At 43.5% G+C, this 12713-nt stretch overlaps 2 protein-coding genes across 2 annotated transcripts in view; one reads left to right on the plus strand and one right to left on the minus strand.

Annotated features, from left to right (window-relative positions):
- The window catches only part of Tg (thyroglobulin), a 180146-nt gene that overhangs the window by 106561 nt on the left and 60872 nt on the right, over positions 1–12713 (plus strand). The gene's annotated exons all lie outside the window — the stretch shown is intronic.
- Sla (Src like adaptor) overlaps positions 1352–12713 on the minus strand; it is a 21262-nt gene continuing 9900 nt past the window's right edge. Inside the window, exons 3-7 of the mRNA XM_029469946.1 lie at positions 12276–12374; positions 10187–10374; positions 7542–7673; positions 4113–4260; positions 1352–3241 (exon numbers count right to left, since the gene is read on the minus strand). Coding sequence (XP_029325806.1) covers positions 3028–3241; positions 4113–4260; positions 7542–7673; positions 10187–10374; positions 12276–12374 — 781 coding nt within the window. The 3' untranslated portion in view covers positions 1352–3027. The remainder of the gene's footprint in view (positions 3242–4112; positions 4261–7541; positions 7674–10186; positions 10375–12275; positions 12375–12713) is intronic.

Genomic DNA, 12713 nt, shown 5'->3' on the forward strand with positions numbered 1-12713 from the left:
TCTGAGACATCATGCTGTACTGAGGCAATAAGATCCCCTCTTGCTGTCTTATCGGCAGTGCCTCATACATTTTGGAATGTAGACAGTGCTGTTCTCTCCAAGCTCTCCATTTTCTGAACAGTGTTTCTGTTTACTCAAGAATCCTTTAAGAATTTAGATTCATGGAATTCTTTCTCAACCTCTTTCAAGGTGGCAACAATGCACCTTTAATGGTTGTTTAAAATAGTGCAAAAAAAAAAGGTATCATTTTCAGGATATAAGCTGTCTGCCTTCTCCCTAGACTGCATTTCCTGTAGTATTGTGTAACTGATTCTCATCTTACATTTCCTTTTGCTTCAACATGTAGCAAAAATTTCCCTTGTATTCAATTCTCTGCGTGCAAATATTTCCGCACATTCATCAAGATCACCTGAATCCCATGATAGAGAATGTCTCATAAATGCACCTGTGTCTCCCTCCACAGAATTTCTTCTACACGGGGATACACCTTCCACAGCCTCCCTTCAAAGTAGAGTGAGGGTTTGGGCCTGGACAGAGTGTACCCTTTCTTGGGTACCTCCTTTAGTTTTAGGCTATACAACCTTAGAACTATGTCTCAATTTGATGCTGGAATTTCCAACATTCAACTTCCACCTAGCATCCACAACCTAGTAAACAGTTATCACTCTTCTACATTCATCCTTCCCAAGCTGCATTTTTCCCATATCCAAGCTTAGCTCCACCTCTTCAGGGCTTACAGACTCCACCCTCTGGATGATGCTTCTATTGCTGTAGACCCTCAGGCTCAGCCATTCAGCCCTTTGATCTCTTGGAGGCTAACTTGCTCAGGCCTAGAGGACCTGCCCGCTGACCTGTGGCCTGGACTGTGCTTCCTAAATCTTTGTGTAGCTATCTGTTGTTCCTGCCTCAGCATCCATGTAAAGAGTCACAGCTGCACAAAAGCTCCTATTTTCTGCACCCCTCTCTTCCTCAGAAAGTGGATCTTTGTTAATGGCATCCTGCTCCATCTGTGACATTGGAGACCTCCACAACCACAAGCCTCAGCAGTTAAGATGAACAGGTGTCCAGATAACATTTGTGGAAAGAGATTCTCAGGAGACTGAGTAGCTCAAATAATAGAAATAATAGGAAGATAGTTATCATGATGATCTCAAGAAATCCATGCTCCCTCTTGATCCCTCCTCTCTCTACTCACAGGAAGTGAGGTGGGGACCCCGAGTCAGAGCAGTATCTCTTGCTGACCTTTGTGTGTGTCCTTCCAGTTGACCTCTTCATTGAAAACCAACAGCTTTAAACTCCTGAAAGGCATATTCATGATTGTCAACCCATAGGTCACTTATCCAAGGTTAAATAAGTATTAGTTTTACTTTAATCAGGAATAAATACATGATTTGGCAAAGTGTAATGCTTCCCACTTAGAAGTGCCCCCACATACTACTCAAAGTTCCAATCACATTGACCACAACAGAAAACAGCACAGAAGATAGTGAACAGAGACACATCAGGAGCCAGAGATCATGGTCTCATAACAGAAGTCACTGACCTTGTGTGACATTTGTTTCTCACACACTGACCAGTATCTTTGAAATAGCCTTTTTGAAAGACCTCAGAGAGCACCCATGCCTCTAGGTGTAAAAATACCAGATCCAACCATATGTCACGTCATGTCAAGGCATATGCTTGCACTATCTGCAGGCTGAGCCCAGGTATATTGAATGCACATAATGGATGACAAATCTTTCCTGTATTTCTCTTACCAAGAATCCTTGTGATAGACGGGGATGAGTTAGCCATGACTATCCTGTCTCCCATTCCAGCAGGATATAGGTGTGAGAGAGAATGAAGGCTTCTCTTTCCTTAGTGCCCTGTGGGTTTTCTCTCACCTCTCACAATAATCTATGGCAGCATTCAGCTTCTCCAGTTCCCCTTTCCTAGAAAGGGGCATTCTTATTCATGCAGATGCCAGCCCTTCTTACAGGAAAATATACAGGATAAATTAATTCTCTAAAGCTAACCAGCTTCCTTATAGAATAAAACAAAACAGCAACAAACAAACAAACATTAAGCATTCTAATCTACTTGGTCCAACAAGCCTTGTATTCCCTTGTAGATCCATGGGAATAAGAACACCTGGGTAACCCTCACTCCTCCTCAGTTCATTGTACCTGTGAGGGTTCCTCCTGTTTCACATTCAGGGTTACATCATGTTGTTCTCCTTATCTCTCTGCTCCAGCTGGAATCCCAGCATTAAGGAATTCCATTCATACCTCATTTATTCCCATTTGACCTCAGCACAGTATTTCACCCAGGCATCTTCCAATAGGCATGAGGAATGGGGGTTCTAAAACATAGAACCCCAACAACTGGATGAGTCAAGACTGTCTATCTGAGGTTTTCCAGTAGAGCTGCCTCCTCCCTCTCCTGTTTTCTCCCTCACTACCCTATACTCTCCTATGGCTTAGCATGGCCATCTAATGCCCACGTGACTTCAATACCCCTGAGTGCTAAAGATTCCATTCGGCTCAGAGATGTAATCTCTTCTGAATATTTGTTTAGTGTCACTGGTCCTTTAGAAAGAGAAGAGACATAACCCAAAGGTCTCACTGGACCATAAAGGTAGTTTGGCTCCAGGTAGAGGTCATTCTGAAGATCTAGGAAGGCCATCGTCCCCATGTTCTTTCTCAGATGGATGCTCTCCACATGGTCTCAGAGAAGGGCCATTTGGATTGTGAGTTGGAGTCAGTCTCCAAGTACTCTTGCAAGAGTGTTCTGTTCTACATACACACACTCATACACACACAGTTCTTTGACGTGCTGCCCCATTTCATCATGATTTAAACATGATGTGACGCCACAATACTGATCAGACATCAGGGAGGAGTTCCTCTGATCAGTGTGTAAAGGCAGTCTCTGTGTGATTTCCTTTGATTCCTGGAAGACCTGAGGTAACCAAGGAGGAATGCTGGCCTCCATAAGACCCCAGGTGACAAGTCAAAGCCTTTGTTTTTTTGTGTACAAGCCAGGTCATTAATCTTCAAAGTACTGGGGTGCTGAAAAAAAGGAACTCTTGCGTTTGCTGCCAGTGTACATTAGGGAGAGACTCTTCTTCTTCCGGTCAAAGGAGCTGCTGTCATCCCCTGTCAGGGACAGGTAAGAGGCGATGCTTTCCCGAAGACCATAGCTGAAAAGGGATTCATCCACTCTGAGTGGGTTCTCTGCTCCTTCTGAACCTTCTTGCAATCTGTGTGTCAAAAGATTCAGACAGAGAAAGTGGAGAAGAGAGGGATGTTGGACATAGTAGGTTGTGGAGACAAGGAATGAAAGGATGGGAAAGACAGAAGAGGAAGGGGAGGAAGAAGGAGAGGAGGTTAGATTTTCGCTAGCTGTTTTAAATTTCATTTCTTGCATTGGTGGGCTGTATGATTTTTTGAAGACACTGTTTCTTCGTGTGGTTTAAACTTTCCAGGAATATTCTTAATGTATATTTTTATGGTATTTTAAAGAACTGGCTGTTTATTTCATGTCTCAGGAAATTCTTATCTCTGGTTTGCTTTAAATTAACTGATGAGGTATGTAGACCCATGACCAATTAATGAGATACCCACTGATTACAGCCCACATATACACATCTGGAAACTCAATAGCTCCTGATGAAGTAAATAGAAAAATTAATGGAAGTATTTTTCCCTTTCTCAGGGAGAATGAATTACCTTAAGATTTGAGTAGAATGTTTAAGCTTTGTAAATAGATTCTAAATATTAAATTTATTCTAGATTTATTTATGTGTTTCTGTTTGAGATTCTAATAATCAGAAAGAGCAGGGTGATGTGTCTTGTTAAAAAATAAAATGGGTGTTTCCATTGAAAACGAACTTTGGCAACGTTGGAGGCTCCTGAAAACTATAGACACTATATGCTAAGTGACACCAAAGCTGTGTTCACTGAATTCAGAAGTTGCCCTTGCTCATGGTGCCAACAGAGGCAACAGTAGTGCCTGGTACTTTCTCATAAATTTTCTTGTTCCAGGATCACCCACAATCTGGTGCTCATATATGTTTATGAGGGGTACATGTGCACACACACACATACACATATGCACACACAAACACATACCTGGATACCCTCTTCCAGTCAAAGGTCTTCTGGCGCAAGGTGACAGGTGAACCAGGGCTGGTGCAAGGTGATGGGTGGGATGTTGGAGCAGGTATGTTCTGTGCCAGGCAGGGTGTGGTGAGCACACAGCATAGACCATCAGCCACTTCTGTGAATGGAAGTACACAATAGTCAGGGATCCAGGCATGCTATAGGCAGTATGGGGAACAAAACAGAGATCCAGAACAGTATAGGCCTCTGGTTGTTGGTATGGGAAAAATGAGGCCAAGATGCTAAAGGGCCACAGGGGTTCACCAATGTTGCTATTTACTGAAGGATATGAACTTTAGTCTTATTTGTGGACAGAAAACAGATATGGGATCAGAGTTAACCAAACTTGGGTATGTGTTATGGCTTTGATCTGATGGTGAGTTACATCAAGCATCTCTGAGCCTTGTTCTCCCAAGTTGCAAAAAGGAGGGAAGGTGAAGACTGAAGAGTGTAGTAGACAGAGAGCCATTTGAGAGCAGAGATATCATATTAGGAATACGTTCATGTAACTGTACCTGGATGGGTCAGAGAATGAAGCCATGGATTATAGCACAGGCACCTCCACAGCATGTGTACTGTTCACAGCAGGAAAAAATGAAGCAAGAGCAAAAGAAGGAGAGGGAGAAGGAGGAAAAGGTTGAGAGAGTGGAATAAAGGAGGAGACAGGTGAAAAGCAGGATCAATATAAAAGAAATAGGAAGGGGAGGAGGAAGCAAAAGCCAAAGGGCAAGAGAGAGAAAGGGGGCAATGTAAGACTAGGAAAAACCTCTGACCCTGCATACTCTGTAGGAGCAAAATAAAAATGAGATAAGCCCAGCGTTTCACCACCACCACCTCCACCACTGGCCTCATAGGGCTTCATCTCTCTTGGAGCAGCAGGATATGACTCCCATAAGTTTCAAGCTTTTCTGGCCCATGCATCATGAGAAACACAGATACTATTGTCCCAGGTACCTCAGGACTAAGGAGTGGTGCCACTTTACTCAGGTCAAAGGTCTTAGCCCTGTCTTCAGTCCTGGGAAGACACAGAGGCATCTCCAGCAGGACACGGGTATCTTTGCCTTGGTTCACCTATCCTCAGACTTTAGAGATCATTCCTGGTTGCCTACTTTCATTTGTTCTGTGCATCTCTGAGTTGCCATTGTCCAATAATAAAAATAAACTGTCTGAGGAAGCATCTGGAACAGTACCTTGTTGGACTAGATGTTCAATGGATTCTCAGAGAGGGAGGGAGGACACATCACTGACATAAAACAGGGAGACACCTCAGCTCTATTACACGGCAAGATGGATCCTGAGAATGCTGGGCTTTAGATCTATACACACACATTGCATGACACAGAGTAAACAAAGCCACCAAGTCAACATGACCCAAAGGCTGAGCACTCTCTCCCAGTTTATCTCATCGAGTGTTTGTCTAAACTTTATGTAGTTAGTAGCTTTATACTTGGGACATGGAACAAAAAACACCAAGTAAATGGTAGCAAGAGTCCTGAATCACTGACTTGGAACCAATAACACATGCCAAAAGCAGTGTATGGCTTTGAATAGAAAATGCATAACCCTGTCCTGCCTGTTGGCTGTTGTCCACCATCTCATTCACCCTGGTCCCAGCAACTCTGTTTTGATCCCATTTTTCCAGTGAGATCTGAGACAAGATACAGGAAGCATTTGGGTTCCTAGGCCCTCTCCAGTTTGGCAGCAGTGAGCCTCTGACTATAGTCCTTCAATCCACAAGATCATCAGAAGTGTCTTTCAGGAAGGTACTAGCTTAATGCCACTTGAGACACTGCACCAGCTTACTGTCTTAGCTGCAGTCCAGAAGCTCAGGTGGAAGTGGGTGTGCCTAGCTCAGCATTATGTGGTTTCCTGATGATGAGAGCTCTAGTAAGTGACATCAGCCTTATGTTTGCTATTGTCTATGCAAAATTTATGGTCAGTGCACTCCTCATATGATTGTTATTAAGAGTCAAGTACCACAAACAAACTTTAAACATAGGCAGTTGAAGTCCAGGACTCCCTTCCTCTTTCATTTTTAACAAGCTACTAGCTTTAAGAAGTGATACTTGAAATTATTTTGCACCCATCAGAATGCTAGACATGGCACAAGGACCATTGTGTTTAGCAGTCATACAATGCCCCACAAAAGGCTGTACCTACCACCTTTATGGAGCAAGAGGTCAAGGCCTTACCCAATATCCTTCACCACCTAGTTTGAGCACACATCTGCCTATGCCAGCAGCCATTGCTCAATACGTGCTGTTTCTTGTAGGTCAGAGGTGTCATCTATGGGTTCCTCCCTCCTTGAAATGCCCTTTGCTTCTTCAGCTAAAGACCCCAAATCCTAAAGTTTGTAAATGAGGTTCCCAGTACACGGTCAAGCACCTTGAAGGGGCAGGGAGATGTTAGCAAAATAATGCCATTTTTGCCTCCCTCCAACTGGGCAGTGAAGCTGAGAAGGAAGGGGTTGAAGGAAAGCAGTTGCCATTCTGTAGGTGCTCATGGCCAAGTGGCAGGCAAGAGGGTTCAACACTTTCCACATTCCAGCCCCACAAATTCTCACTGCGCCTCTGAAAGGTTGGAACAATTAGCATCTTCTTTGCACAGGAAGAAAGTGAGACAAAAAGAATCACAGAGGCCCAGGTCCACATCTGCCACCCGGTAGACATGAGATATAGAACAGGGTTTCTATATCCCATCCAAAGAGTCCATCTTTGAAAGCCTAGTTAACTGCTAATCCCTCTTGTCCATGGACCATAATTCTAACAAGAAGGCTGGTATTTGGGGCTCCTCAGTCTAATGCCTCTCCCACTAACAGCACTTTATTCTCACAAGTCATATGATTCTTCTTGGTGATTCTCCCCATCTTGGTCAGCCTAGGAGACATATTCTCTTCTGGGAGCTTGTTCTCAAACACAGACAAGACCACAATTAACTGAAGTGATAAGGAGAGAAAGGCAGCAGTGTACTTTGGGAATAGGAAAATGGCTGCTGATTCTACTGCTATGGTTACCTCAGAGAAGTGGGGAGAGATTGACATTGGAGGTTGAAAAGGTTTTAAATGCAGCAAAGGGGAAATGAGTGGTATTATCAGAACAACACTCTAGAGTGTTCCTGTACAGACAAACACCTTAAAGAGAAGCAAAGTGTCTACAGTATATGGCTGTGGTTGTGAACACAAAACATCTTGGTATGCTTTCTTTATGCAAAGAGGACATTCTGCTATCCAAGCAGCATGCTCAGGTGATCTTGTTTAGCTGAGGAAATGAGCTTGCATATGAAGATGACAACACAGGTAGGATAAAGTCAATGGCTTTTCTCAGGGACCTGTGCCACTTACCAAATACTGTCATGCAGTAGAACACAGGCCTCACCCCACTGACCTTCCCTATCTCTTACCAGAATAATGAGTCACTAGGTCCTCCAGGCATTGGAAGGTGAGCCTTGGTGAGATGTAGTACCAGTTGTTGGGAAGACGGAAGATGCGATAATGCTTCACCTGCCTGTGTCTTACAGACAGTGAATAGAAACCTGCAAAGGAGATAGCAGGGATCAGGGGTATCCATAGAGTTCCACATAAGGGTAACAGGCTGCTTCAGACCCATCTTTTAGGTTAGTTCACTATGGAGCTTCTACATGTGACTTGGCCTGCCCAGAGGGGATCTTGCCCTTTTTGAGGTAAACTCTGAGATTCTGTGCATTTGGTTAGGAAAGATACAGTGTTGGTAGCCCTGGAGTCCTTTCCAAATGCACACTGAGATGTTTTAACTACTGTCCTTCCAGCCTGTGTATCCCCAGTATCACCACACCATGTGCTAGGAAAGGGAGCCCATTGTTCTTCACCCTTCATGCTCCCTGTTCCTCAGTTTAAGCCAGATTTTCTTAGAAACATGGAGCAGGTGGGTTGTGTTCTAAGTCACTGAGAAATTTGTGAAAGAATGATTTCTCCTTCAGCATCATCATTAAATTAGAATGCACTGGCAGGTACCATCACCTCTTGGAGCCTTGGTGTCCCCAAGTAGAAAGTAAGACCTGCTCGAACTCAGTCTGTGCTGTCAGTTAAGACCTGGAAGAGACTGTCCTTGAATATTGTATAGAGGCAGACATGGAGGCTCAGATGCCTACACTCAGATGGTCCAGAGTCATCTCACTGAAGATGGCATCCCTGGGTACAGGCCTCAGTTTCAGATTCCTGACTACCATGAGAGGCATGTGTATCTAGTTGCTCTTCAGTCCTAGTTTTGGAATCACTCATTATGTGACTTCTTGTCACATTGACAGGAACTAGAAATGTGGCAAACAGGTCTGAATTGGCAAGCAGAAACTCATCAGAACTGTGCATAGCCAATGGGAGGGGCCTTCTACCTGGTTCTACCCTCTGCAGGACTGAATATGAGGTGATTTGGGCATGAACTGTGACACCCTGGGCCCTCTATCTCCTTGGTCATATCAACCCTGGATCCTTTGAATACTCTGTGTATGGAGAACCTTGGAACCTAAGTAAGGCTTCTTTCTCTGTATTGCTCTTAGCTATGCAGGCTTTGGTGAGAAAAGTTGCTCTGGGACCTCTATGGTTACATATTACAGCCCCTGCTTCCCCAGAGTAGAGTGAAATCCCTAGTATCATGTGGCTCTGTTCCTTAATAGGTCCTGGGAAAACTCAGAAATACTGTGATTTCTGTCTTGTGAGTGAGAAAGAAGCTGAGAAGTTGAATATGCTTCCCCTAAAAAGGCTTCAACCCCAGACAAAGAAATGCAGGCAACTAAAGAGTGCTAGGTATGGGAGAAAGAATCTTCCCCAGCGAAATTATCCAATACTAAGTGGTCATCCCTAAAAGCATATATACAAGTAATGTGATACAGTGTGAGCAGGTTGTACTTAGGTATTTAGGAATATATGTGTACACACATATATGTAAATATAGCAACAATTATTGAAAAGGAGACCATAAATTTGAAAAAGACCCAGTTGATGATGCATGTGAGGGTTTGGAGGGAAAAAAAGGAAGGAGAAATAATGTAATTACATGATAATCTAAAAAAGAAACCTAAAAATTTTTAAAATATCAAAATAATAATGAGAAACAAGCAGTTCAGTTATCCATATCTAGTCTATAATATATTATATATAATATATATGTTTTATGTATAAGTATATATACAAAATATATAAGATACATATATATTATATCCCTAAACTCTACAACAGACTTTCTTCTGGTTACTTTTTATGAGTCATTCTTATCCATTTATATCCCATAATTTTTTCTATGAAGTAGTTCTTTACAGTGAGTACCCTGAGTTGGAAAAAAAGGAGTGTACTGCGCATGAGAGGGTACTGTGAAGTGTTTGGATCCTGTATCTTAAAAACCTGGGAGCATACAGGCAAAGTGATAAGTACTTTCTCAGACTAATACCCTACCTAACATGGTAAAGGATCCAGGCTCGTAGAGAGGCAGTCTCCTAGCAATTTAGGCCTGCCACTACCCCCAGGCTTGAAGGGTGACAAGGACTTTGTTGTTTCTCTTTTTAGTGACACAGGAAATCATGGTGATAAAGATCACTGTGAGTTTACAAGCTCACACCTGCTTGTCCTTATTCTCTGAGATGCCCCATTTTACCCCAGCTCAGAAGTAACTGCTGTTGAGGGCCTGTGCACAGGAAAACTACAAGAATACCTACCATGTGCACACCACTTGAGTCTCACTATGACTTCACAAATAAGCAAACTGAGTTCAGAGAAGAAAAGAATCAGCCCAGAAACAGAGTACAGGCCATACCAGTCCTAATGCCACAATCTGTATATCAAGATGCTGCCCAGGCCTGTTATTCATGTATGCTCTCAGTTGAGGGAACTATGTCTTGCCCTATCCTTATCTTCCTGTCTCAGGGAAGGCATGACCAGGGAGCTGACCACAGGCCAGGGTCTCTACATGCATGTGGGAGAAGAGGAATAGATCTATAGCAAGGTAGTTGAGAGCAACATGGGCTATGTGGCCATATGTTAATAAAGCAAAAACCAAAAAACAAGAAACAAGGCTCACCTTTCTTTGTTTCACTCTCTCGAATCATGAAGCTACCAATCTTTGTATCTGGCAGCTGCAGCAGTTCCTCAGCCTTGTCCCTGCCCAGTCCTTCAAACAGCCAGCTAAGAGTAAAGAGGACAGCCTTAAGTGTCCACAAGAAATCAAGACTTGCTAACTCTAAAATAAACACAATGTCAAAAGCCAGTTACTAGAAGGCTGCCAAAATTACACAGATGAGGGAAGTCAACTGTTGTTTTATTCATTCATTTACTCATTCACTCATTCTTTCAAAGTGCTCTGAGTACCCATTTGTGCCCAGTGTTGCATAAGGAATGACTGAGAATATGTACTATATATGGTATTTCTTGCCCTGTTTCTTGGCACTGACTAGAGCAGGACCTGATCTTATTTCTTCAGGTTGGTACACTATGTGGATCTTTCCTGTACACTCTGCCAAGGCAACAACACTCCAAACAATGCACTATTGTGTTCTCTTATGGTATCTAAGGCATCTCGGGTGTCCTTGGTGGAGGTTTGGGAATGACAGAGTGGACATGGGGAAGGACAGAGGTGCAGTGTGGTCCTGCTCCTGGGGAAGTGGCACTCTTTCATGAGGATGCTCTTTGTGTTTAAGCATAATCGTTATTGTATGTTTGTATGTTTCTCACTGTTTTCACCTAGCAATGGGAAAAGATAACTGCTGTGCTACACAGTGGCCCAACACAGCTGGGAGGACTACTGTCACAGAACAGTGACATACAAGGTACTCATAGTAGGACACTCAGCACCAAAGCAACCTGAGTCCAAACTCTATGGCCTCTGCTTCCTTTGCATACTGAGCTCTGCCTGCCTCCTGCCAAGGGGTAGGTGTGTTGTTAACAGATGCTGTATTCTAGAGAAAGGACATTGGCTGTTAATCCCTAGGTCTAACTCAGGCTGTGGAGAACAGTAAAACTTCCATCTCACTCCCTGCATTATTTATAAAGGCACATGCACGCTGAGGTTGAAGCACACAGGCTGAGCCCTCCTGAGCACCAGGATCCAGGACACCACAGGTATAAAAGTGGTTCCATTTACCTCCACATCATGATCACTTTCCTTGTTAGAACCAAGATATGCCCTACTTACAAATTATCCAATTATTCCCAAGTACAACAAAATACACATGTATTAGTTTTAATGTATATAGAAAATATTTGTACACCCAAGCCCTTCATAAAAGTCCTATTCATAACTGTGAAAATAAAACAGTATCAAGACCCATGTAGGGATGTGAATTGTCTTAGTATATTGCTAGTGTGTTAAGCATGTAAAGACAAATGCTTACCTAGATATCCTAAACAGGTAAAACTTCCCCTCAGGCTCAGAAGAGAAGCCCGAGGATCAGACTGATTAAGTAATTTTTCCAAGTTATCATCAGTTGAGAGGGTAAAATTGTGCATTCTGAGGGGATATGCGATTCCTTAAACATTCTGGTGTCTAGTGTCTAGCTTTCTTTTTTCCATCTATTTGATGGGCTGACTGATAGGGCCAGGATTATGTTAGTCATCTGGGCATCTCACCACCTCAGCTCCTACAATTGCCCTATGCCTTCAGTATGAAGGGATACGTTGGTATGGGAAGCTGAGGAACGAGCAAGTCTCTGGTTTTAAACTTCAGTTTCTAACTCCAATCTCATTGGACATGACTCCCATAGCAACCACCTCTGTTCACCTTCCCCATTGTAGCACAAGTGATTAAGATTACCCATAGTGAATTCAAGAGCTCGAATGTTTTCTTCCCAGTGGAAGCTAATGGAGTCTGTCAGGTTCTTTATCACTTGAACAGTGGCAGTTGCTAGCTTCATGTTTCCTCTCTGCTGTGCATGACCTAGCTGAGGTTTTGCCTTGGTATCTTGACAGAAGAGGAGCCTGCAGCTTGGCAAGGCTAAGTCATATTCCCAAGGCCCCTCCATGGCAGAAGGGAAGCCTGGGTGTTAGTTTGGTAGTGTCAAAGCTTCACAGGAGACCATGAGTCCCCTGCCTGGCTGCAGGAGCAAAGAACCTAGTGTGCTGGCTGCTCCTCTGCCAGTGGCTGCCTTTATGGAGGGAACACAGCCAATGCTTACAGAAGTGTGATCCCTGTGCTGCCCAGCACCACCTCCACTTCAGCAGTGTAAGTCTGTACCATTCCCCCATCATCCCACGCTGTGATCTCTGCTGAACAACTGAGGATACACAGGGCTGAGAAGCTTGCCCATTATCTCATGGTCTGGAAGTGACAGAAGCTAGACTTGAACTCACAAAGACTGACTTTTAGCCCCTGAATTAGGCTGCTTCCTAGACATGGTCCTAGAGTGCTCAGGTATGGCAGGAGCACTATGTCTGAGTAAGAAGTTCCAACTTGCTTCATTTTACTGCTGGGGAATCAAGTCCTAGAAAGTGGGAAATATTACTCCAGGGATGGGGTAAAACCATTCCTTTAAGCAATGCTTTCTTTCCACTGTACAGTGCTAGAGCTTTTTTTTATCACTCGAGTCACCCATACACATCATGGCTGAATGGTA

The sequence above is a fragment of the Mus caroli genome, chromosome 15 (genome assembly GCF_900094665.2).
Source record: "Mus caroli chromosome 15, CAROLI_EIJ_v1.1, whole genome shotgun sequence".
NCBI classification, from domain to species: Eukaryota; Metazoa; Chordata; class Mammalia; order Rodentia; family Muridae; genus Mus; species Mus caroli.